This window comes from Diceros bicornis, chromosome 10, assembly GCF_020826845.1.
Source record: "Diceros bicornis minor isolate mBicDic1 chromosome 10, mDicBic1.mat.cur, whole genome shotgun sequence".
NCBI classification, from domain to species: Eukaryota; Metazoa; Chordata; class Mammalia; order Perissodactyla; family Rhinocerotidae; genus Diceros; species Diceros bicornis.
The window spans coordinates 23,769,488-23,796,471 of record NC_080749.1 but is presented as its reverse complement, the minus strand read 5'-3'; the positions used below and the strand labels follow the sequence as shown (position 1 = coordinate 23,796,471).

The 26,984-nt window shown below is 33.2% G+C and overlaps 1 protein-coding gene across 4 annotated transcripts in view; it reads right to left on the bottom strand.

The window, feature by feature from the left end:
* Positions 1-3,509: 3,509 nt before the first annotated feature.
* The window catches only part of SPOPL (speckle type BTB/POZ protein like), a 66,601-nt gene continuing 43,126 nt past the window's right edge, over positions 3,510-26,984 (bottom strand). For 3 of the 4 annotated variants that reach the window (XM_058548892.1, XM_058548891.1, XM_058548893.1), the window contains exons 2-11: positions 23,172-23,308; positions 22,864-22,985; positions 22,453-22,604; positions 20,408-20,535; positions 14,926-15,103; positions 14,791-14,846; positions 13,188-13,310; positions 9,905-10,047; positions 9,762-9,815; positions 3,510-6,651 (exon numbers count right to left, since the gene is read on the bottom strand). In XM_058548892.1, coding sequence (XP_058404875.1) covers positions 6,507-6,651; positions 9,762-9,815; positions 9,905-10,047; positions 13,188-13,310; positions 14,791-14,846; positions 14,926-15,103; positions 20,408-20,535; positions 22,453-22,604; positions 22,864-22,985; positions 23,172-23,249 — 1,179 coding nt within the window. In that variant the 5' untranslated portion in view covers positions 23,250-23,308 and the 3' untranslated portion in view covers positions 3,510-6,506. The remainder of the gene's footprint in view (positions 6,652-9,761; positions 9,816-9,904; positions 10,048-13,187; positions 13,311-14,790; positions 14,847-14,925; positions 15,104-20,407; positions 20,536-22,452; positions 22,605-22,863; positions 22,986-23,171; positions 23,309-26,984) is intronic. The other variant, XM_058548894.1, reaches the window with a different exon arrangement.

Below are 26,984 nucleotides of genomic sequence, written 5' to 3'. Positions count from 1 at the left end.
GATCATTTATCCTTTTGCGAGCTGCTCTTTCTCTATTCCTGCTTCTGCCCTACACTGCCTTTTCTTCACCTTAGCCTACATATACCAGTTATCATCTGTATATTGAGAATTCCTTACTTTATAATCCAGATCACTCTCATGTTAAAGATTCACATATCCAATGGGAATGCCCCATAGAAACCTTAAGCTCATTGGCCTCCAAATCAAAATAATTGGTTTTTCTCCCCAAATTGCTGCTACTCTTCTGAATACTGTATCAGTGAACGGTACTATCCTTGACCCAGTTGCTCTAATACAATACCCGGGAGTCTCTGGACTCCTCCCTCTCCCTTCTTCCACATGCAATTTATTTCCAAGCACTCTCAGTATTTCCTAACTCTCCTTTTTTTCTCCATCCCAGTGCTCCTAGCCTAACGCAGAGGACTAACATTCCTCACCTCTTAAGAGGGTCTCCCTCCCCTCTCCTCTCATCCCCTCCAATCCATCTGAATACCGATAGATTGTTGATTCGTGACATAACCCCACCTAAAATCCCTCAATATTCATAGGTTCGAATCTAACAAGGCCTTCAGAAATCATGACCTTCGCCTACTGGTTTAGTCCTCTCTCTCCTTCACACATTAGGATATAGTCATGTTTATTTGCATTCCCATAAATGTTCCATATGAACCTTGGTCAACCTCAGGGACTTTACATAACAGGTTGGATGATACTCACACTGAAGTGCCCAATTTCCACACAATCTAAATTTAGACATCACTTCCGAGATCTGGGATCTCTACCTCCAACCCAGATTAGGTGCCCCCCTTGTACTTCTATCACAATTTACACACTGTATTATATAATTTTGCTTTCTTAAGAATATAGACTTCATGAGGATAGAGACCATTTATATCTTGTTTACCACTGTAAACAAGTTCAGCACAGTGCCCGGCACTCCATTTAATTAACTGTTGATAGAAATTAAACTGAATCATCTTTATTTTCATCTCTTTATTCTTGTCCTTGTGATCTGGAAGCATTTCTGAACCTTGTCTTCTACTGATTCAAATTTCTGCTTTGTCATTTCTGGTATATATCAAGTTTAATGCATCTAATTTTACTAGTCTTTTTCAATTGCGTGTCATTTTCATTTTTCCTCATTTTTGCCCAACTTCCATAATGACCTGCACATCTTTTTAGTATTTAGAATATAAAGTATACATTCTAAAAACCTGCTACGGCAATAAATGTATTTTAGAGCTAAGTGAATATCCGAGTCGTCTGGGACACCGGTTTTTTTTGGGGGGGGGGGTAGTGCTGCAATTGTTATTCCCAATTCCACAATTTTCCTTTCTTTGCCCTTATTTATTAAGGCCTGGTTTGAATTTGGGCAAAAGCGTAAGATTAGACACTCTAGGAATTATTTGGCTGTTAACATAACATACAGACTGGACCAGGACTACACCTTTGTAAAGGATTCAGGGTGGAGGGCAAGAGACAGAGGAGAGGTGGAAAGGAAGCACTCAACAGGAACGAAGAACTTTTTTGAAATTCACTGCAGATGCATGCAAACCTCTCTGGTACAAAAAGAAAAAAAAATTAGCTACAACATATTATGTGAAAGATTTCTACCAATATGTCTTCTATGTAAAAATAGTGATCAGAGCAAATGCCACCCGTGGCCTTCTCTTAGAAACAAATGATTCTGAGGTGGTAGAACAGAGGAAACCATATCCCAATGTTCTAAAATAAAGTATTAATGGCTCTGGCTGCTGCAGAAAAGGTTATATATTTCATTTCAAGTTTAGAATATGACCACTTGACCTATTTTACTAGAATCACATAGACAATGTTCTGTTTTCCAATCCTTCCTTTATTCTTCAGGGAAATTCAAGTATGTGTGTACATGTGTATGGGTGTGTTGGGTATATGGAAAGTTTTTCACTGTGCATTTCTACTGGTAGTTTGGCCATAATTTTTAAGAACTAAGTGTGTTACTGTTACTAAGCTGGTCCAGGAATGCACTGCCCCAAATCTGCTCTTTTTGATAGCAGCAAATGATTAAGATGTCAGGTGAAATTAAGAAGGAGTAGGACGACTAGGGAAAGGTGATCTTTAAGCGCTACATTCAAGTTACATGACATTAGCATAACTTACTCAATATTGATAGTATGCATATATTAAAGCAAATATATGTGTAACATCTCACAGTTAAGGAATAAGTCTTTAGTAAGGTTCCAAAAAATACTAGCTTCCCTATGTAGAAAAGACAGCTACTACACATAATTTTAAAAGTTACCATATCAAATACATGGCTCTTTTGCAAAGCATCATAGTAATCTGAAAGAGAAGAGTTCACATTTTCAAATAAACACAAAATAAAACAATTAATTCTGAATAAGTAGTAACAACTTTATTTTAACTCAACGTGCTGAAATGCAAAAAATATTTTCAGCAATAAGATACAAAAAGTATGTATCTCATCAACATCAGCTGATTAAAAATGAGGCTGAAAAATTCAATATAAGTCTTTATACATTTGAATCTTGAAAATCAATTTCCCCCAGAACTAATTTTTAAATAATTTTAGCAGAATTTTATTTTCAAAAGTGGGACTCACTTAAGTTATATCTTTATTCTAAAAAAACTGAAGGCAAAATTAACTGGATTACAGTATACAATGATAAACTCGAACAACATAAAAAGATTTAAATATAAGAATTCCTTTTCAACCATAAAATCCACATACTGCAAACAGAAGACACGGTGCGGTGATTTCATTACTAGTGAAGAGGAAGTCTTGCATATGGTAGGCACTCAATATTTATTCAACTGGACCTAAAATTTACATAATTCCATGGACACTTAAATAAAGTAGAGCTCATAATCTGTATAAAAGAGGTTTGCAAAATACTCTTATGTATGCTGAAAGTGCTGTCTTTATAATTTGAAAACACTAAAACCCACTCACCTTATTTTGCAAGAATACATTGAATATTTTTATTTTATCCATCAAAGAGCTTGAATGTCCAACTCAGAATTCACCTCTTCATGTATACTTGGCTATGAGAAAAGCTTGTTGAGTTGGATTTTAACAAAATTTATGAAGTCCCTCGTGTTGTATTTTAGTAACACTGGGTAGTATCTATGATCCACATTTTTATAAAGAATTCTGCTTAGGTTTTAAATTTATGCACAAAACTTAAATGGGTAAATAAATTAGTAATTATACTTTTGGCAATATAAACTCTAGCTTAGGTCTAGTTTAAAAATAAGCCAGTAATGTTCATGACAACTTTTTAAGATATTTTTGTTAATATTTTAAAACTTAACTTTAAAATTGATGTCCTGAAAAGGCACTGTTTTCACATTTCATCATTCAGTAAATTGGTGATGTTTCTGAGAATTTTAATTTCCTCTGTCAATTAACTGTCCCCCAAAATAAAGCACATGAAATATTTCAACTAACCCGAACTTTCAGCATTTAACTGAGTCCTATTTTCAGAAATTCACTCTTTTGAACATACCACACACAAAGGTCAAGCAAATATAAGTACGTCTACAACACACTCACACACACACACACCCAAATGACCACGTAATACATGCAAGGTTCTTCAATTACTATTTCAAGACAATGACATGAGTATTCAAGGAGGTAACAATGGCAAGCCATAATATTATGGCACCTTCATATTTGTGCTCCAAATACCGATACAGGTTAAAATTAAAAAACGAAAAAGGCACAAATATATTGTTTCTGTATCTCAATCTAAAGAACAGTTCTCCAATGCTTACTTTCATAATATATAACATTTAAAACCAGTCACTACTTTTCTAAGGAAAAGCTGTTTAGGTGATAAACGGGGAAAGAGGAGCAGACTGATGGTTCAAAAGGCAAGACTGCTGTAGACAGAATTTGTGCCTAGTGAAAACACTGTATGTAGTTAAAAAAAAAAGGCTATTAGAGCACTCATGTCAGAATACATTAGCAGATTTTTATCATTGCCTCAAGAACCAACAATACCAAAAACATACATAATAAATAAAAAAAATAAATCAACTACCATACGACTCTGTTAGTATAATGGTAGGCATTATATTATCTCAAAAGTGAACACTTCTACAAACGTGGATATTCTTACAGCACAGTGTTTGACGTTTTTTGGTATAAAATGTGCTACCAACCTAAAGAAGAATTCTTTAAAATAAAACCCTTAAGATTTGCAATAAACACTAAAATAAGTAAGTAAGGGCAAGCTGAAATGTTCATTATATGGTGTTATTACTGAAGTCACTATGGTTAGAAATGTAGACTCAAGCAGTGAATTAACTCACAATGTGCCTGTGTGCATTTAATATAAATGGATACACCAGTATCTTTTTTTTGAAGTATGACAATAAAATTCTACAGCCTGAGTAAGGAATTTTTGTTTTCTTATAAGACCCTGGCAAAATCTTAAAATGTATACCCATGTGTGTGTGCATTTTTTAAATTGTACATCGTAAATTTAAAAAACTCAATCTTACGGTGAAGTTAAGGAAGTGAGTTTGTGATCTCTATAGTACTTTTACATAGGATGGAGCCCATTAACATGTAAGAATCTTTCTTCTAATCCAAGGGATTCTTCCAATTTCAAATTTAAGTTAATACAACAAAGACTCAAACTACACAGAAAGAAACGAAGATGTCAGAAAATATGATCTGTTTAAACTCCAGTTTGTTGTGGATAACAAATGCTTATTTGACAGTGTCTGTTCAATGTAAATATAAATTACACTTGATATTAGGACTGCTTCAGTGAGTACCTAACAGATAACAAAAATAAAATCTATTTTAAAATCTCAGGCTTCACTTTTTTCCTTTTGTCCTGAATTCAAAAACTAAACAAATTATACAAATTTTAATTGGGAGATTAAAGTTATATATGCAAATATATAGGTATCTGCATTTTTTTTTCCAGTGACACATTTTTTTCGTTGTGCTCAAATATAAGTCTTGCCTAAGAAGGATGTTGTCACTGTTGCACGCAAGCAGATGCAGCAACTTGTCACTGATCACTCCTACTTCTCTGGGACAATGCACCAGAACAGACCTTCACTGTGAACAGAGCTATCAAACACTGAACATGCATATGTGTTTAAAGCAAAAATTCATTTATAATAAAGAACTGGCCCATGAAAAGCAGTTTATAAATAGTTTATCCTGTTCACATTACGCAGAATTTCAATATCACCCACAATGTTAGTACAGTAACTGAAAGAGAAAAGAGAAAGCTAGGGGGAAAAAACGGGTTAGAGTGTGGTCTGACATATTTCTAAGGGTTCTCTCCTTTGGTCTGCAAATAATATCAGTTCATTGTTTTTAGGAGAGTGGACTGTCCAGGATTCGTCTGCTGTTCGGGTGCTTTCTCCAAAGTATGATAAAACAGGAGTAAATTCAATAATGAATATCTGAAATTCAAACCAATTTAACTATAATCAAGGATATCTTTCTTATCTATTATCACAAACATCCCAGTTACCTCCATCTGTCTTTAAAAATTCTTTCAAAAGTTAAGACACAATTAATTATACCTTATTAATTTCCTCAAAAGCAAAAAAATATATGTACCACTGAGCATACAAAAGTTACACATTAAAAGTGCATATATATCTTTCTTAATTGGCCCACTCATTAATTTACATTTGGTCATCCTTACTTTTAACATATACAGAATTCTTCATATAAATGTAGGTCACTATAAATTAAAAAAAATTAATTCAGCACAAAACATGCTTTCTTATTGAAACCTTAACCTCAATCAGTTCTCAATCATTGTAAACTTGGATAAACCCACAAAGAAACACAAACAAAGGTTTGTTATGCTTCTCTTAGTTTGCTGGACAATTAACATATAGACAAACATCACAAATTTTACTAAAAATTTGGGCCAATTCATTGCATATTTGCCCTCTGAAATGAAAAATAAATTAGAATTGAAGCAGTGTATTGCCACAACTTACCTTGAAGGTAAGAAGGTTCTCCTGTATTTACAGAACTTAGATTGGAAATATTACCAGTAATCTCCAATACAAGTGCTTTTAAGGAGAACCTAGTTTTAAACTTTGAGATAGCATACGACAAACCCTATAAAATTCATTTTGCTTTTCTCAAACTAATGGAAGATCCTTTTGAAACTTATCATCTTCAGTTATCAATATTACTGCATTATGGAGCTAGTGCAATCTGGCATAGCCTTGGTCAAAATGACAAGGCACAATAAAAAAATTAAAGTATTATATGAACAAGAGAAGTCACTGAAGATTAAGGCCTTGAAGTGAATTAAAGTATAATCAGTCTAATTTAAAGCTGAAGAATAAACCATAAATTATCCACCTGAAATGCAAGCAATACGCTTTTTCAGCTTCTGTTTGTGGACTAGACAACAGAAACAACTCTTGCTTATGGTTTGTATATTAGAATCCTTCTGGACCTGGAGGAGTAAAAGTCAATTCCATTTTTCTACAGTTCATGGAAGATTTCAGGACTGTTTTAGCCGTTTGCGTGGAATGCCAAACTGTGGACACTGTGCAGATGCTAGTGCTCTGAAGGCTTCTGCTACTAAATGGGGATGAGACTGAATCATGGACTTCCACCCTGACGTTTCCATTATGTCCGTTGCTTGGCTGAAAAAGAAAATTAAGAGATGTTTATTAAAGGGTACTTTCCAAAACGCATTGTTGCATTGTCAATTTTTTTTTTAATTTACAGATTTCAAAATGTTTTCAACACTTTGCCTCTCTATGTATTCAAACCATTTGAATTCATTAAAATATCATCTTTACCTTACTGGTATTTTCTGTTGCAACTGAAACTACTAAAATTTTTCTGGAAATTCTACTCTCATGAAGTGTATGATACTTGTCTCCACAGTCCCACCCCCTAGTTAAGGCCCACATCATCTCACATTTGGACTATTACAACAGTCTTCTAATTTGTCTTCTAGTCTCCTATCTTGCTTCTCTCAAACCGGCTTCTGTGCTGCCTTAGTTAACATAAATATGACTATATCATGTCCTCTTCTATTGTTCCCCATTGCCTGTATCCAAGTTCTTTAGAAAGAGAAACAAGGTTTCCTACTTCCTCTCTCTAGCCCTGCACCTCCCACGGCCATGCTCTGGCATTTTGCATACTGATACTGAACTGCTTATTGAACACTATGTACAACACGCTCTCACTGAGAGCAAAAACCTAACTGCTCAAACAACAAATCTAGTTACCCTTCCTTGTCTCCTGTCTTGTCCCCTTGTACCCAATCCACCATCCAAATAATATCCAAATATTATAATTGTCCCTTCAAAATATCATACCCTTTCATTTCTCTCTACTCCCACTGTCACCAATCAAGTCTAATTTCATACTTCATCTCTTACCTGAACTACTCCAAAAACTTTCCAACTGGTCTACCTATATATTTAACATTGCTCCTCAACTACCAACACCACCTCAACCTCCCCACATCTATTCCCTACCCTGCATGCAGACAGACTGCTAAAAACGCAAACCTGATCATGCTCTACCCACCCTATGTTAAAACCTTTCACTGGATGCCTATTACTCTTCAAATAACGTCTAACAGCCCTAATGTTATTTACATGGCCTTCCAGGACCTGATCTCTTTCTGCTTTCTCCAGCTTCTTCTCATATCCTCTTTCTCACTCCATATTCTTCTCTCTTGTCACCAAAACTTTGCACACCTGATTCCCTTTTTCTGGGATAAACGTTCTCACCTCTTCCCTCTTCTTCACCTGGGCAACCCCTACTAATTCTTAGGGTCTTTATCTATACTCGAAAAGGCTTCCTCTGACCCCTAGATTAGGTCAGGTTCCTTTGCTATATGCTTGGATGGGTATGCTATATGTTACCTATCATCACACTTGATTTCAACTACTTGTTTAATTCCTATTTATCTCCTTCTAAACCATAAACTCCATGAAGGCAAGGGAAACATCTGTCACATTCGCCACTATATTTTTGTACTGAGCACACTGTCCTAGGTATTTACTGAATAATAAATATCTATCAAATGAATGATCAACTACTGTTTCATGCTTCTATATTTTGATTCAAGCTGTCCTTTCTGTCTGCAATGCCTGTCACTTCTTTCTTAGTTCTGCTAATTCCTATTCATGTTTTAAGACTCAGCTCTGCTAATTCCTATTCATGTTTTAGGAAGCCATTCCCCAAACCTCTAGCCTCTGTCAAATGCCCTGCACATACCCTCTTGTATTACATTACTTACCATATTACAATGAAATGATATATTCATGTATTTGTTTCTTTCGTTAGATAAATTTCTCAAGAACAAGGATGTTTCCTCATAATTGTTTTTATATGCAGCACCCTAGCGTGGTGCCTGAGATACAACAAATGCTAGGTAAATGTTTGTTGAACTAAACAGTAGCTAACAAAACAATTTTTTTAATTTGCCTGATATCAAATTACCAGTGTGTCATTATGTTTGTAATTTCAACTAGTTATTTAGAATCACATAGATACCTCTTAATATACTGGACATTTTCATTTATTTAATTCAACATATATCTATTGAAGGTATGTATATACAACAGCTTCTCCAGGGGAAATAAAATAAACTGATATTTTTTGACACTGAAAAAGTTATACAATGTAGAATATTTTCCTAACAGAATAAAACTAGAGCTTGAGAGTGGCTAAGTATAAAGGATGACAACATTGTCATTTGCTGCTAATACATTGTATTTTAAATTCAAATTGATTTTTTTCTAGGATCACATACCATAATAATGTATTATCACACACTGACCAATATAAAGAACAACCAATAATGTAAAAGTCATCACTAAGTTTTACTTTCAGAAAACAGAATTTACCAACTGATAGGAATTCACAGTTAACCAACTTCATATATATCAAAACACATGAAAGTAATGGGAAATATTTAAGTCAACAAACATTCATTTTATTGTCTCTAACACTGTCTTTTTTTTACTTTTTTATATCAACTTTTGATAATTTATGAAAGTGGAATTTAAGAGTTTACAGGTAAAAACTAATCAAAAGCAGATGCAAATTCTTCAACTTATCAACTCTTTACCCTTTTACATTTTGAGTAATTACAAAGAGTAGAAAACTCACTTTAAAAGAGAGAGGGGGAAAAAAGGGAATAGTAAGTTCTCATAGTTTATATTCAGAAGGTCTAAGTTTAGAAAGATGTACTAACTACCCCACTCCTTATAGTTTTAACAGGGAAAGGGAAGATCAAATTGCTACCATTTTTGGAATATTAGGCAGCTAGCATAATACAGCATTTGATGCAAGGTACTTGGCTAACCTAAGAAGCAGTGAGTTAGCATTCAACTGTAAAAACTCTCTAGGCAAATCTCGAGAGGGTACATTCCTCAGAGGACAAAAAGAATATTTCCCACATTTTTAGAAATGCTTTCTCAAGGGTCAGGGAAAGGATCTCTAGTAGCCACTGAAATACCTGGACTCAGCTATACACTATGTGAGCATATGTGCTTAAAAAATTAGAGTATCCATCCCAGTTCACACTAGAAGCTGATCTACAGGGGAGCATAGCCTTAAGAATCCACTAAGTAGTAGTCAGATTATTATTATTTTAATAATAACCAGCAGTTTGCTTCATATAACTAATATCTGGATTCATACTTATTACAGATGAACAAAAGGCTATGCAAACACTTAATTTCATATATGCAGATCAACTTTAAGTCAGAAACTGATGTCATCTTACTTGCTGTTCCAGTTTTTCCCATCTTTACACCCAAGCTGTCGAAGTACACTGCACCTGCATTGAAGATTTAAACACACTTAAAAAAAAGTCCGGTGAAAAAATGTTGAAGGTGTCATGCCCACTGACATACAAGCACAGCTTACCTATTAATAAAGTCTATGGCTTGTGCTTTCAACTGTTCTGCACTGTGCAAATCTGCAAGGACAAGGGTATCAGCAACGTTTTCTACTGAGAGGTTACTACACAAAGCTTCTTCACACATGACCTTCAGCCGTTCCAGTGCATACTATCCAAAAGGAAAATATGACCATTAAACATTTACTCAAACTACCAAGTTTTAAATACATGATATTTTAACCTAGAAAGTGAAGTTAAAGCTCATTATACTTTGAACTGAGGGTGCTTTAAGTCTTTAAATTATTTTAACCTAATATAAAGAAAATATGAATAGTACTCAAAAGAAAGACTGATTTTCTTTAGGAAACTTCAATTTGTGTAAGCGCAAAATATTGTGTATTTTAAAAATAGGGTTTTAGTATTTAAAAAAAAAAAAAACCCTTACTACTCAATACTATTAATGAGTATATTTCTGTTCTCTACTATTTTGTCAGAGTGTACCAGCCAGTACACTGCATGTTGCCACTAGTCAATCTTGAAGAATGAATTATAAAGCTAAACAAAACATATTCATAACCACAAAAAATTCGTAGTTATCAGTGTCTATATTATAACACTTTTAGCAGCCTTACTGAAGTATAATTGACATACATGTCAACTATGGTCAAGGATATGGAAGAATTAGGACTTTCATACATTGCTGATGGGTACAAACGAGTTTGAAAGACCATTTTGCAGATTCTTAAAAAGTTTTACATTTGCCATATGATCCAATGAGTCTACTTTTGGGTTTTTACCCAAGAGAAAAGAAAGCATATGCCCATACAATGACTTTTATATCAATGTTTATAGAAGTTTTATTTATAATAGCTAAAAACTAGAAACACCCAAATGTTCACCAACAGATGAAGGATAAACAAATTGTAGTATGTCTATATACAATGGAATACTACTCAGCAATAAAAAGCATTGAACTATTGATACACAGGCAACAACATGCATGAATCTCAAAATAATTATACTGAATGGAAGAAGCCAGACAAAAATAAGTACAAATTGTATGATTTCATTTATAGAATACTCCAAAAAATACAAACTACAGCAGTAGAAAGCATATGAGAGGTGTTGCTTACTTAGCATGGTCTTTGTAATCTAACCTATCATAATACATGTGCAGAAGTATCTGATCTGATGATAGTGTTAATTTACATTTCCCTAATGACTAAGGATGTTGAGAATCTTTTGATATACCTGATTGACATTATTTCAGGAAGTGTCATTCAAATATTTCTCTATTTTTAGAAATAACATTGTTTTCTTATAAATGAATTTTGAGAGTTCTTTATATACTCTGAATCCAAAAGTCCTTTACCAGATATATTTTGGATAAAAGTTGTTCGTTAGATATATGCTGTGCAAATCTTTTCTCCCAGTCTGTGGTTAGCCTTTCTATTCTCCTAAGTGTGTCTTTTGAAGAAAAGAAGTTTTAAATTTCATCGAAGTCCAATTTATCAATTTTCTTCTTCTATGTATTATGTTTTTGGTGTCATAGCTAAGAAGTCTTTGCCTAACACAAGATTGTGAACACTTTCTCCTATATTTTCTTTTAAAAGTTTTAGATTTTTAAGTTTATAACCAATTTTGCATTACTTTTTGTATATAGTGTGAATTTCATATCCACATACAAAATTCATTTTTTCAAATAAGTTTAATCAAAGTTCATTTTCTTGGGCATACAGGTATCTGATTGTTCCAGCACCATTTGTTGAAAAGACTATCCCTTTCTCCACTGAATTGTCTTTGCACTTTATCAAAAATTAGATATCTATACCTGTGACAGTCTATTTCTGTACTCTCTATTCTGTTTCAATGAATTATTTGTCAATCTTGTCATCAATATAACAGTCTCTTAAATACTGAAGCTTTATAATAAGCCTTGTTATCAGGAAGTGTTAGTCCTCTACTTTGATCTTCTTTTCTCAAAGTTATTTGACAATTCTAGGTCCTTGCACTTGCATATAAATTTTTAAATCAGCTTTTCAATTAAAAAAAAATCCTACTAGGGACATTTGGTTCTACTAATCAATTAAGGAGAATCGAAATTTTAACAATATTGAGACTTCCAGTCCATGAACAAGATTTATCTATTTATTTAGGTCTACCTGAATTTCACTTAGCAATATATTGTAATTTTCAGTATACATGTCTTGAACATCTTTGGTCAGATTTATGCCTATGCATTTAATATTTCTGATGCTATTGTGAACGTTTTTTTTTTTTCTTGGTGAGGAAGACTGGCCCCGAGCTAACATCTGTTGCCAATCTTCCTCTTTTTGCGTGAGGAAGATTATCCCTGAGCTAACATCTGTGCCAGTCTTCCTCTATTTTATATGTGGGAGGCCGCCACAACATGGTTTGATGAGCAGTGTGTAGGTCCACACCCAGGATCTGAACCTGCGAACTCCAGGCCGCTGAAGTGGAACGCACGAACTTAATCACTATGCCACTGGGCTGGCCCTGTGAATGGTATTTTTTAATTTAAATTTTTATTGAGATAGTTATAGATTTATGTGCAGTTAAAAATAATAGATTCCATCCATATACACTTGGCCCAGTTTCCCCCAATGGTAACATTTTGCAAAACAAGTATAATATCACTATATATATGCATGTACACACACATGCATACATATACATGGATGGAAGTGGCATGGACATCAATACTTTCGGAGAAAGTTCCTAACGCGCTTTCAGGATTGAGAACTACTGGCTTCGAGATTTTTCTGGTATTTTTGCACTGTCCCTCTATTTTTAAGAAATCATCATTACAAAATTAACATTGTTTTTTCCCTTTCTCTGCTATCATATTAAAAATAAATTTATGAAGAGAACATTAAATTACACAAAATAACCAATATTTTCTCCTTTCTTAAACAAAGGTTATGCACTGCACTTAAGACTAAGATTATCTGAAAATTTCAATAAATTACATATGCTATTGTGTGCGTGTTCTTATAAAACAGAGTAAAGATACACTCAAAACTAATGAGTTCACAGTTTAATCTCCCATGAAAAATTCACTTCTTTCCATATATGGCCGAACATATTTTTATGTTTTTATTGACCTAAAAAAAACTCATTTCCATATTATCCCACTGTATGCTATTTCATAATACTCTCAAAAGCCATCTACAAATAGTATAAATTAATTCAATATTTCAAGTTATTTGGGGTTTTCATTTGATGATGGCTTTCTAGCTACATCAAACTTGAGGACATTTTTCAGCTCCTCAAGACCTAATTACTTACTTTGTCTGCAGCTGCCAACAAGTTGTCAGCCATTTTGTCAAGGTTTGGCGCTTTCCCTGTGTAAATGAATCTCATCATTTCTTTAAAAACCTCAGGGTCTACATCATTTATTTCCACTCGATTCTGATATTGAAAACAACACAAAAAAGTTATACTTAAAAAACATACACACACACAAATAAACTAAAGCGAAACTTTGACAGTAATTTAAAAGGCCCAAATCTGTATTCAATATTGTTCAACTTGAATATATGTTAAGTCTATTTTAAAGTTGAGCTAAGTAAATCTTCAGTAAGCTAAGCAAGCAGGTCTAAGAGGAGAAGTATATACCCAGCCAAACACTACCACGTAAGAATATAAAGCCCAATTCTCAATTAAAAAGAGTAAAACAAAAACAAACAAACAAAAAACTGTAGGCTGAACAAAATATATCCGTGTTCAGTTTCTGACCTCTATCTTAGGGGAAGATGGCTATTAACTTTTTCTTTGTTGAAATTCCTAGGTCATAATATAATGCCTAAGACCCTATAACCAATGGTTCTATTCCCAGCTTTAAGCACAAGTAGGGTGAGGTATTTGAGATAATTCCAGAGCCCACTAATTTAGAACTCTCCCTTTTGCAAAAATGGCATGTAATATTACTGGCACCTCACCTCTTTGCTTGAGACATACTCAAGTCCAGAAAGGACTAGCTCCTTTTTACTCCCATATCTTTGTATTTCGTTTCTCTCCTGGGATCAAGGAAGCTAAATATCTAACACTAAACAATATCAAACATTTCTGACCCTTTGCTGACAATAACATTTGACATCACTGAATCCACTTATTGGTCCACTTACTTGGAAGTGATCAGAGGGCTAAACACTGATCCACTTACTTGGAAGTGATCAGAAGGCTAAACAAAGGACCTGCCTAAACCAACATTCAATGGAAAGAAAAGAGTTATTTTGTGGCAGCCTCTTGTTCTGCAGGAAGAATAAAGCTGAGCCACATACACTCTGGAGTTGTCCAGTGGGAGCCCTAAGGCTCACATGTAATGCAACCAACAAAGAATCAACCTTTGATCTTTCATCTGACAACATTTCAAAATGATAGCTTGAAGAGAAACATCTGGGATAACCAAATAGGTAATATCTTGACTACAGTTAACGTATAAGAATACTGAAGTAATTTATATCATTTTTGTTAAATCTAACAAATATCCTCTTATTTTAGCGGTAAAAATAATGTAGGCATTATTTTTGTTCTAGAAAACAAATTCCAAAATCAACTCATAAAGTCTAGAAAGAAGGAATATACTTCTTAATCAGAGAACTCTCAAATAGCTATAGATCACAATAGTTCTTTTGGAAAACCAACCTTTTGGATAACAACTACCCATTTCTTTTACCACCAGATGGACATAAAAATAGCTGTTATTTGGAACATTCACTCACATTAGGCTACATCTATTGTTCTATTATAGAACACATTTTTTCCCATCTTTCTATTTCTTTCTGAAATCACATATTAACAACGAGAACATGCACCATTATTTTTGAAATATACATTCTAGTATTCTACATTTGTACAAATTAAATATTAGTCTTTAAACCATGTTTACCTTTTTGCTTTCTTCCATTTCATGTTCAAACATTGCATTAAAAACTGGGGATCGAGCTGTAACAAGATTAAGCATCATTATTTAATGCACAAATTTATGAAAGAAATGTACTATATTACCAAAAGTAGAAAGTACCTGCAAGTACAGATTTATGCGCTTTAAATTCTTGTCCTCTCACAAAAAAACTGCAATCTGTAAATCGTGTGTTTTCCCAGAGATTACCTAAATCTTCTGCTAGTCGACATTCAGGCACCTTCAAAGTATTTGTATTAGTATGTCCTGATATATTTACTGAATCTTGGACCACACTCACCTAAAAAAAAGGGACAGCAAAAAAACAAATTTTACAAGTTAATATCAACAATTAGTTACTAAGTCGATACTCAAATTTCTTATCAATAAAATAATTTAATGTACTCCTGATCAAAAATGCTAATATCTGGGAATTGAATTTAAGGATACAATTAAAAGGGGAAAAATAATATAGAAAAAAATTTGAAACAAACTAGATCATTTTCAAGTGACATTTTATGTAAATAAAGGGCTTATCAATTGGATGGAATGCTTGTTTATTAAAGTAATTACAAAAACTATTTCTCAACAAGAAAAAAGTCTTAATATGATATTGTCAAAAGCAAATAAGGAGAAGACATTTTTGCGAGGTGGAGGAAGAAATTTCTTTAATTTTTATTTTCTCACCCTACAGACCTATCAACACTTGAGGTTTATTATACATACAATAAACATAGCACCATACTTATAATAACCTTTTATATTATTAAAAAAGGTTATAAAACTACAGTCTATGATATACAATTTGAGAGGTATTTTAAGTGTTGTTCCTACACGTTTCAACTCTAGTAAAATTGATTTAAATATCCAGTTATATTGATTTAAATTTTAAAGTACAAGAATTCTCACAAAAGCAACTGTAAAGTTCATGGAAATCTTTTATAAAAAAATCAACAGTAAGAATACAAATAGAATTTAGTTCAATTTGCAGACCTTTTATTTGCCTATGAAATAATCAATAAATAAAAGTTGATATAATTACATTGTTTTTATATATTCAACTATAATATGGATTAAATTATCCCTCATTAAAGATAATTATATACTGAAAAATCCTAAAACACTATTGACTAAAATTCTTACACACCACTTTGAAGAAAAGGTATTCTAATATTATCAGAACTTTCACATTACGTTTAATAAGTTGAAGAAAATACTACCTCAACTGGTAAAGCAAATGTTTCAGAATAAACGATTTTTTACAAAAAGTGCTATATTAGTTATCTACTGTTTTAGGCTGCTAAGTTTTGTGGTCATTCATTATGCAGCAACAGATAACTGTGTTCATTTGAAAACATATTTCATAAGGCTTTAATTAAATAAAAGCAGGTATAAATAAGGAGAAGTATAAATACAGTAAACTGTAGAAAATGTAAATTAGAAATGGATAAACTGGACTGAACTACTAACACGCTAACACAGAAAGCATAATAATGCTTCAGTATAAAATATTTGGAGAATATTAAATCTCAGAAGTCCTCATTCACCCAGATGTATAAACATGTATCTCACGTGAATGGATATTTCTAAAGAAAAACTTTACTTTCTGAGGATATTTTTATTAACCACTTTATTTTTCCAACTTGCATTATTAACCTTTTGGAATCATATGTGTCATAGAAATCACCTAATCCAATCACCTTATTTTATAAAAAGATTTCAAAATGAGATCAAGAGAAGGTAACTAAAGTGTCCTGAATCACACGGCTAGTATCACGGGAAGACTAGACCTTTATCCCTGATTCCTTTTTTTTTTAGCATTCTTTGTACTACATAATATGTCTTTGGATATTTTTTAGAATTATTAGTATTACTTTAATGTAATTATGGTTCAGAAAGGATTTATTACAACAATCCTGTGAGATGTTTTTCTAAATATAGGAGCCAAGATATTGTGTACATAAATAAATCCACCAATAAAGGTTCTCCTATAAGTTTTTAACTATTCAAATTGTTTCTAAAATGTTAATAACTGTAAAACAGAAAAAAAGTTTCACTAATCCTTACCTGATCGCCTTGTTACACCACTAGAACTTAATGATACATAAACCAAAAATGTTGGTGTTAATATTCCGGGTTTAGTTAGGGATCAGTTTTTTATCACATAGTATTTATTTGTTCATATCCAGCATTGCTCTTGAAATTTCTAGCCAGCAGGAACTGGATTAGTTCAATTACTTGTATAACGTAAGCAGTGGAGTTATAAAAACATGATATATTTGATTTAGGAAAGAATTTCTTAAATTCTATTTATTGTCTATTATCCTAACTCAAAATAATATATTTAATGTAAAAATTTGACAAAAATCAGGTGATAGAATAAAAGGATCAAAAATAAAGCCATTATTATCAGGCATAGATACTGATGATGTTATAGTTCTATTTTGTATATGTAATCATAATTCAGAAGAATTTATATTATTGACATACACATCTACATAGTATTATCATAGCAACCACAAATTTTAACTAAGACATAATTAACATTTCATACTCCAAAGAGTATTCAAGAGACTACCTATAGAGCAGAAATTAATGATCTAACTAAAAACTTATATGCAACGAACTCTGATGACTATTTTCTTGATACTTATAATTAAGGAATTGGTAAAATTTTAGGTTTTTTCTAATACATATTCAAATACAGGTAATGAACATTCTTACTGAATGGAACCTAGAGTAAAAAATCCAGAAAAAAGGCTGAGATTCTTTCCTGAGGTTAAATTGTTGTCCTTTCAAAGTAAAAGTGCAAATGCACAATACTCAAAATTGATAAATGCTGCAAAGCAAAACCTCAAACTCACTGGACAGCTCTTTTTCAAATTGCTTCTGGCTCAACTCTGAGAATATAATTTAGGCTAAAGATGCACATGTGCAGGTTCTAATCAACTATGACTACCCTGGAAATCTGGGTCTCCTCTAATGTGGAATTAAGGTGACTACTGGCTCTAATTTTTAAAAATCTCAGTTCTCCATTCAATTCTGAAAGCTAGGAATTTACAAAGGTACTACAAATTTTGCCACTCTATCAACTCCCTAACCATCCCTCACACTGGCTCCAAAGGGAGAAACTTTTAATAGTCCAATTTCACATCATCTTCTAGAATAGTGCGTCTTAGACTTTTTGACTTTCACAGATAGGTATCCTTTCTTAAAATTTGGGTGATAGAAATAGGGTTGTCAACTTTTCGTTATGCCATGAAACGGCTTTTTAGAGAATAAGACCCAACTTCCATACATTATCACAAGTATTTTAAAACAGAAAGGATATCTAGTGACAGAAAAATAAGAAGGGGAAAAAGGTATGTTCTAAATTAATTTAATTTTATGAAAAACTTATTATATATTCTATCTGTACATATATATGCTTTTGTATATCATGCAATGGCAGGGGTCTACAGACAGAGATTATTCAAAATCTGTTGGATTTCAGAAGATGAATTAATCTAACCAATTTTCTATTTTTCCTCCTTATTCCTCAACTCCTATCTTCAGCATTATTTTGAGAGAGAAGGGGCAGAGCTATTTACACCGGTAGAAATCTCTACCTCTGGCCACTTGATTCATAGTATGGAACTTGCAAGATTAATTTATGTCTTGCACAAAAAGGGTAGCACCAAACTGCCTTACCTGTCTACAGCACCACTTGCAGGGGAGGGGGAGGAGGCAGTTCTTTAGGTAGGGCAGTGCAATGCTTCCTCCTCTTCTGCAAGCAGTGCTGGAGATGCTGTAGAAGGAAGGGCATCAATGAGAGGTATGGAAGAAACGGTGGAGGGTATGAGGAATGTTTGTTCACAGTACTTTTTGTCTGCCTATGCTAAAAACAGTGCTCAGAGTATAAATATCTACATCAGTAAAAAGGTACATACTACAGTATCCCAAACTGAATGTGCTCAATGCCTACTTAAAATGTATGTCACAGTGGGTTCTCTTTTTAGGAGGTCACTAGCGTGTATAATCTAGCATGTAGATAAAAAGTATACTTTAAAAGTATGTACTGAAAAAAGATCTTAATTTCAGCCTTCATTCTGAATTCCTTGGTTGTCTAGGTTCCAGTATAACATGCTTAGGAAAACATTTGTAAATAATATTTCAATTCTAAAAAAAAATATTTTCTTAAAAAGTTTATTCACAAAAAGACTTTTAGCTGTAGGTTTTCTTTTTTTAAACTGGATTACATAGCCTTTAAGGTCCTTTAAATTCTAAGATTACATTATTTTAAAAAGTTAACATGCTGAAATTTAAGATAAATGCTAAAATTCTGGAAGATTCTACATTAAGGATGCTAAAATTTTTAAATAACATAACCTATATTTATTTATAATACTACTTAGAAGATCTGTCTATTGGCAACAAATGCTTTAGCATTTTTTTTCCATATTATTTAATGGTAAGCTCTGCTCAAGACACTTGTGTTATGTGCTTTATCAACCAAATAACTGTATTCATAACAAATTCATTGTACAGTTCATTTAACTTGTCTAAGTGAAAATAAGATGCACTATATTTGCACTATGTAGTCTCTGGGGCCATATTTCAATTACTCTTCTGACACAGCATAATGTCATACAATTAGTTTGTAATCTTGCCAAGAAATTTTACACATTTTCTATAAAGAGATTAAAGCTAATTTAGTAGCAGTTAAGGAAGTTATCACACTTCCAAGATACTCATCTGTCCATAATAACCTACTGAAATATATTTAACAGTGAGTTTACTTGATCATAACCTTTTCAACTGGCTTTCCTATGAAAATTATCAACTACCTTAAACATTTTGATAAAACTATGTTACTGATGTATATTCTCTATAAACTCTATAATCCTTGAATTCACTCCAAAGACAAATCAGAACAATTTATATAGATAAAACTATGTAATGATAACAATGAGAGAAGCAAATCCAAACCTCAAATTAAGACAAATCATGTGTAAATTATTGGCAGGGGCAATGCTGGCAAACTTTCAAAATCTGACATTTTATGCATATAAATATACCTCATAAGTTTGTCAACAGACATGGGCATATCTTAAAAATATGAGATGCTATAGTTTATAATGCTAACATCTATTTGATTAAATGATCCCAACTGCTTGAATGAACAAAAAACTTTCAATCTTTTTTAGGCACTTTTACTACCATTCAAGTATGGGTTCAAACTGATAAACTACTAATAATGTTTAACATGATCAATCCAAATACGACAACAAGTATTTACCATTTACGTCAAAATTAATCAAAATGAAGAAGATAGTTAGAAATTTTCATACAAATATATACACAATCATAATCTTCCTAAGAGGAAGAAGTATTTAGTATGTGGTAGTATAGCTAGGAATATGACAGAATTTTTTCAGACTGCGCTACTATATTGATTTCTAAGACAATCTAGTCAGCTTTTACTGGTAAAATATTTAGAAATAAAACCTCATCAACTATACAAATTACTTAATTTTAAAAGTATGCTAAATATTGTTCTAGTTTATATTTTTGCTTCATTAATAAATATAACCACAGAGTTCCTCAAAGTAAAAAACATACCCACCTCACAAAATAATGTAAGCTTGTCATCTGGTAAAAGACCATTAGCTTCATCAAGCAAAAAATCCCTTCGAATGAATTTTTTAAAACCCCAGTCTTTCCCTTGTACAAATCGATATGCTCTTTGGCTTTCTGGTGAAAAACAGAACAGAAGTTTAAATAAAACAAGTATCCAAGAAACATTTTTGTTAATGATAACACAGTTAAATGAGTGTGCAAAAACAGGAGTTGACCAATACATATCCATCATAAAACTTATAGATAAGTGTGTTCATAAATAAAATGTCATAAGAGTTACATCAGGCACAACAAGATCATTCCACAGCATTACACAAATTTTGGCCATCACCAATGAGCTCACTTTCAGATTTCTGGATCTCCAAGAAAAAAAGCCAGATCAAATCTTGTGAAGAAGGAGGAGATTTTTCTAACAATCTAGGCCCTTTAATACTGAAGTAGAATCAAAACAAACTGGCATAGGCATACTACTTATCATCTAATAGCAGAATCCAGTTAGAAACATACCTCTTGTTTCCTGCTTCTCCCTTTAAAAATGGATGCTCTAAATCCCCAGGGCATCCTTTAAGCTTTCTTAGGACATCCATCCCACTGATTTAAGTTTTACCGAACTAGAGAAAAATCCATTAACTGGTGAAAAAACTACATCAAGTCCCTTATCGTTCCTAAGTTTTCAGACATAACCCCCTCACCCCTAAAAATAACTTTCATAAATGTCCAAAAGACAATTTTAGTGTAATTTGTAAAAGATTTAACAAATGCCTGAAGTAAATGTTTCAAATGCCTAATATACTATACAACAACTGCGTACTATGAAATAAACAAGATCCTTTACAGAAGTATTCACTATCTGTTACACAAAGAATTAATTAGAGGTGGAAAACCTGTAATAAATCTAATTGAAATATTCCACGTTATGGACTGAATGTTTGAATCCCCTTAAATTCTTATGTTGAAACCCTACCCCGCAATGCAATGGTTATTAAAAGGTCAATAATTGGGATTAGATGAGGTCATCAGGGTGAAGGCCTCATAAATGGGATTAGCGCTCTTATAAAAGAGAACCCACAAAACTCCTTAGCCTTTTCCACCATGTGAAGACAGTGAGAAGTCGGCAGAATCTGACCATACTGGCACTCTGATCTTGGACTTCCCAGCCTCCAGATCTGTGAGAAATAAATGTCTTGTTTATAAGCCACCCAGGCTGTTGTACTGTGGTAGAGTAGCCTGGACTGACTAAGACCCTCCACTATCTTAAATGTCAGACAACGTGAAAATACACGTGAAACTATGTATTATTTTGGTAATAAAAAACAGTATTTAAAAATATGTATTTGTAGGAGTTTTTTATTGTAATGACATTACTCAGTTTTGTGATTCACTTCTAGAAATCACTTAAAATTTAATGTGGCAGTTCATGACATTATTTTCCTACTATGCATATTGTACATTTCCTATAATATTCTTCTACTATGAAGCTTTAGGCTACAGGTTTTAGCTGGCTATATTATGTGAAGCCTGAACTGAATTTACTTGGTCCTGAGACTAAGGAAAACTGATTTCCTCTCAGTCAGTGTTCAGCCGACTGCTCAAAAAAATTATAGTGACAAAATATCAGGACATTCAATCTCCTTTCACATTGTTCTTCAGATTTTATTATCTGGCAAAAACGGCAAGGGAGAAGAGAAATATTTCCTGAACACCTATTATATATGCCAGGCATCGAACCAGGCACTTTGCCCTAACAGCAACTATTTTTCCAAGCAACAAGAGAATGTCATTTTAGGACAAAGTTTAGGTGAAAAACAAATTTTAATATTATTTTTAACTAATTTTATATGTTTTATGAAGTCTAAGTACAACAACTATAACTCTACACTGCCATTACAATTAAATAACGGCCAAATTAAATGTTTTAGGTTAAGCAGGTTATAGCGGAAGAAAATCTCCTAAGTTTTTCTCGGTCAAAGTGCAGAAGTCACAGTATGTAGTCACACAGAGACTTCCTCACTCAGTTTGCAAATCACTTACCCATTGCTTTTGTCTCTTCCCTTTTAGCGTTCAGAAGGGAAAATTTGAATTTTGCTCGAACTTCACTTTTTGGGCAGCTGACTAAAAGCAAATATAAGGACAAGTAGTCTTTACTTTCATCATCTAATCCCTTTGGATTTACCCTCAGGCACCTAAAATAAAACAATAGGCTCACATGGAGGAATATAATACTTTGAACATGAGAGGCAATACTGAAATAATTTGTTAAATAATATCACGAACAGCACTCCTGTCAATATCCCACAGTTCTTTACAATTCTCTATATTATTAGGAACTTACTACAAATCTAATATAAAAGTAGACTAACATCCATTCAGAAACAACAACAAAACCATAAAGTAGCCATGATTACATCAAAAACAAAAATCCAAAACAAACAAAAGTCTTACCATTTCATTTTGTCACTGGGGCTAGATGAGAATGTTGAACTTTTTAACACTTCACCCATTTCCTCTCGACAAAAACTGAAGTTATTAATCGTCCACATGTAGGAAAATTTTACTACTTTAACCTAAGAGATTCAGAAAACCACTTTTTATAATGATGACTTTTATGCTTTTAACTTGCCACATGTTCAACATCCTATGACCCACTCTTCTGACACTTCTAACAACTATGCCAAAGTGCTTCACAATATTCTCAAAATACTATAAAATTTGTAACTGACAAAAAGCAAGGCACTTTTAACAGCATGTACCTGTGTATAACACCAGCTTTCTGCTATAGGACCAGTAGACATATCTCCAGGGAGAGGTGGGGTGGGTTCTCGAGACATTGCCACTTTATCACAGTCTTCCAGGATTTATGCAATATCCCACACAGCTGAGTACTTTACTACAAAAAGAGAAGTTTCATTTACTTATCAAAAAGTTTACCTGACTGAATCAAGAGGGAAGAAGTATTTTAACAGTCATAAAACAATTACTTTCCCAAATTAGATTATGAGGAAATGTGAGGATTTCATTATCTAATAATTTTTAAGAAATGAAGTCATAGGTCTTCGTGACATACATATAACACTTGAAATCTAAACCAACTTACTTACAGATAAGACATTATTATATAAAAGCATACTTCTCAAAATATCATAAATCAAAAATTAACATACAGCTTAATAGTAAGATCATAAACATAAAATCACAAAATAACATGAAAACTAACAACAATTAATATCTAATTCACTTTCCTTCATCTTTTCATTGACATATTCACGAAAATCAAAAGGGCTGAAGTTTTAACAGCTCTGGAAACTATAAATATTAGTCATTCATCTATCAGACTCCAAAGTTTTGACCAATTAAAACACAGAATGGGACCTAACAGACCATACTGTATAAGAACAATTATACAGATTTCCACAGAAGTCTACCGCTATCTCAGACAAACAGGTTCCTGATAAGACTTTGCCCCTATCAGAATGCTCCTACCAGATCATATGTACCATATCACAAAATTTCCTCCCAGTCAGCTGTTCTTGTACTACACCCATTTGGTCGCATAATGAATTCTCATAACCTGGTCAGGACATTAGTTACTAGCTGATGATGCTTTGCAACTTGTCAAGTCTATAACAGAAAGAGGCAAAATCCAGAAGAGCTACATAAGCAATGTACTTTGCAGGGGTGTGTGTGGGGGTGTTTCACGATTACATTCCAACATGGGGACTTAAGTCTAGAGAACCCTCTTTTCATTCAAGAATAATTAATGAGGGAAGAAAACCACAAGAATCCTATAAAAAGAAACTACCAGGGAAAAAAAGGGAAGGATTTCATCTCAAATACAGAAGAAAATATTTGCTCTGTGTCTATACCCAATGAAACAATAGTATGAAACGAGAAAACAAAGACTGAAGAAAGCCACCTGAAAGGTAACATAGAAACAAAAAGATCTAAAAAAGGTATAAAAAAATTTAAAACTATAAATGAAGAAGGACATTAACAACTGCACTAGAGGGGGCTGGCCAGGTGGCGTAGTGGTTAAGTTCGCATGCTCCACTTCAGCAGCCCGGGGTTTGCAGGTTCGGATCCCGGGCACGGACCTATGTACTGCTCATCAAGCCATGCTGTGATGGCATCCCACATACAAAACAGAGGAAGACTGGCACAGAAGTTAGCTCAGGGACAGTCTTCCTCAAGCAAAAACAGAAAGACTGGCAACAGCTGTTAGCTCAGGGCCAACCTTCCTCACCAAAAAAAAAAAAAAACAAAAAACTGCACTAGACATAACCAATCAAAATAAGAAACCACCACTGAGATATATTTCTGTGAAATTCAAAATCAGAAACCAAATATTATAAGTATACATGTTCCTTTAAAGGAACAAAAACCAAGATGGCCCCATTTTTCTCCCATTGTTATATGTCTGAAGAAAACAGGATAATTACTACCAAGTTCTAAGGAGAAAAGAGCTGTATCACAAGGATTCTAAACTGCATTATGTTTCTATTCATGTTTAAAGCAGCAAAAATTCATTCCTAGATGTGTAAAATATGTATACCACCTCCATAGCTATTTAGTGGAGGAATAAATTCAGTCAAATTATTTTCCAGCCAAAGACAGATGAATCAAAAGGAAAAACAAAGACAAAAACCCACCATAATGAAGAAGTTCTTATTTTTATACCTCTAAACAAGTATAACAAATCCATAATATTTTAAAACTATACAGACATGTCAAAAAAATACTTCTTAAAGCACTGTGACAAAATAAGTCAAGTGAATAAAATATTAAGTAATATGAAATAACAATTATTCTTAAGGCACAAAATCAGTGGGCACAGGACTTAGTTTTGGAACTATATAAATTTATCAGATCCTTAGAATCAAGAAATAGCTGACTCAAATCAGAAGCCATTTTGTGGGAAAAAAAACAACAAACAAACTGCCAACTTAAATGATTTAAAATTTAGTTCAAAGGAAGAACTAAATTTGGCACATTTCTTCTGACAAATTAATCACAATTCATTCATCCACCGGTACTTATTAAGTAGCCACTATTTATAATATAATCTTCAAGCTCAGGAAACATGTTGGGGGAAATAAAACATACCATGAACAGGTAAGTAAATAACTAAGCAAGATAACAAATTGTAGTAAATGAAACAAAAAAAAAAAAAGAAGAGAGATAGGATAGAGTAGTTGCTATGCAACAGCTGAAAATTCTTCAATTAGGTATTGAGGAGGCTACTTTAGATAGAGTAATCAGTTTAGGGTTCTCAGAAGAGTTGATATTTGAGATGAGAACTAAAAGATTAAAAAAAAAAACAGCAGAAGTAAGTTAAGGGAAGGGTTTGCAAGAGAGAAGAATAGCCAGTGCAAAGGCCCTAGAGCAGGAAAGAATTTGAGAAAATTTAAGGAAAAGAAAGTAGTCCAATGTGGTTGATGTCATTGAAGAATTTTAAGCAGGGAAATAACCATGTAATTTAGAGAGCAGTAAGATGAGAATGACAGTTTTTCAGGGAATAAACTGACAACACCAGGAAAACAATTAGGACATTAAGAGTAGTTTGGCAAGAGATAGTGGTGACAGGCTAATACGGCATGACAGTGGAGATGGGGAAAGCGGGTCCCATTGACTGGAAGGAGAAATCAAGGATAGGTCCTAATTTGGCACTGGAGCAACTAGCAGGATGGCAATGCCATATACTCAGATGACGAAGATTGAGACAGAAGAGTAATTGCGGGAGGCTGAGAGATTCAATTTCAATAAAGTGATATATGCAATATCAGGAACTACTTCAAATGGAACAATTTTAAAATTAATCCTTTATGATTAGATTGTTTATGTAATTTCCCTTTTCAATTATGGCATTAATACTAATACACTCACTCAAATATTTATGCAGGTTCCTCACATACACGAGTTCCTATCATGTGATGTACCTGCCTCATTACAAAACGAAATGGGGAATCAGCAAGGTAGCCAGGCAAGAAAGTCAGGATGCTAACACTGGAAATAGTCTATCAGGAACACTTAAAAGTCACAATCAGCATTAAAGTAGAAGTGAAGAAGAGTGAATGTTCCTTAATTAAACACTCAAGAATAGAGGCGATGAATCATAGAAGAAAGTAAAGGTGCTTCAAAGAAAAGTGAATACACAATTTAAGAGCACTGCACCGCATGTTGTCACTTTAACAAGAATTATTCACTTCTACATAAAAATTAGGTACTGCTCTTAAGTACCTCCAGTTGTTATCTTCAATTACCTTTCATAAACCACAAATGTTACCTGCTTTTATTTGAAAACAGTACAGCAAACAGTCACAACAGGAAGTTGAGATCACTAATAGAGTATCGTCATTTTAAAGATGTTGGTTCTCCCTTCATATTTAACAGCTTTATTAAGACAATTTACATATCGCAAAATTCACTCATTTTAAATGTACATATCAATGAGTTTTAGTGAGTTTATACAGTTGTGCACTCATTGACACAATACAGTTTTAGAATACTTCCATCATCCCAAAAGTCCTTTCCATTCCCAGATTTGGGCAAGTACTAATCTGCTTTCT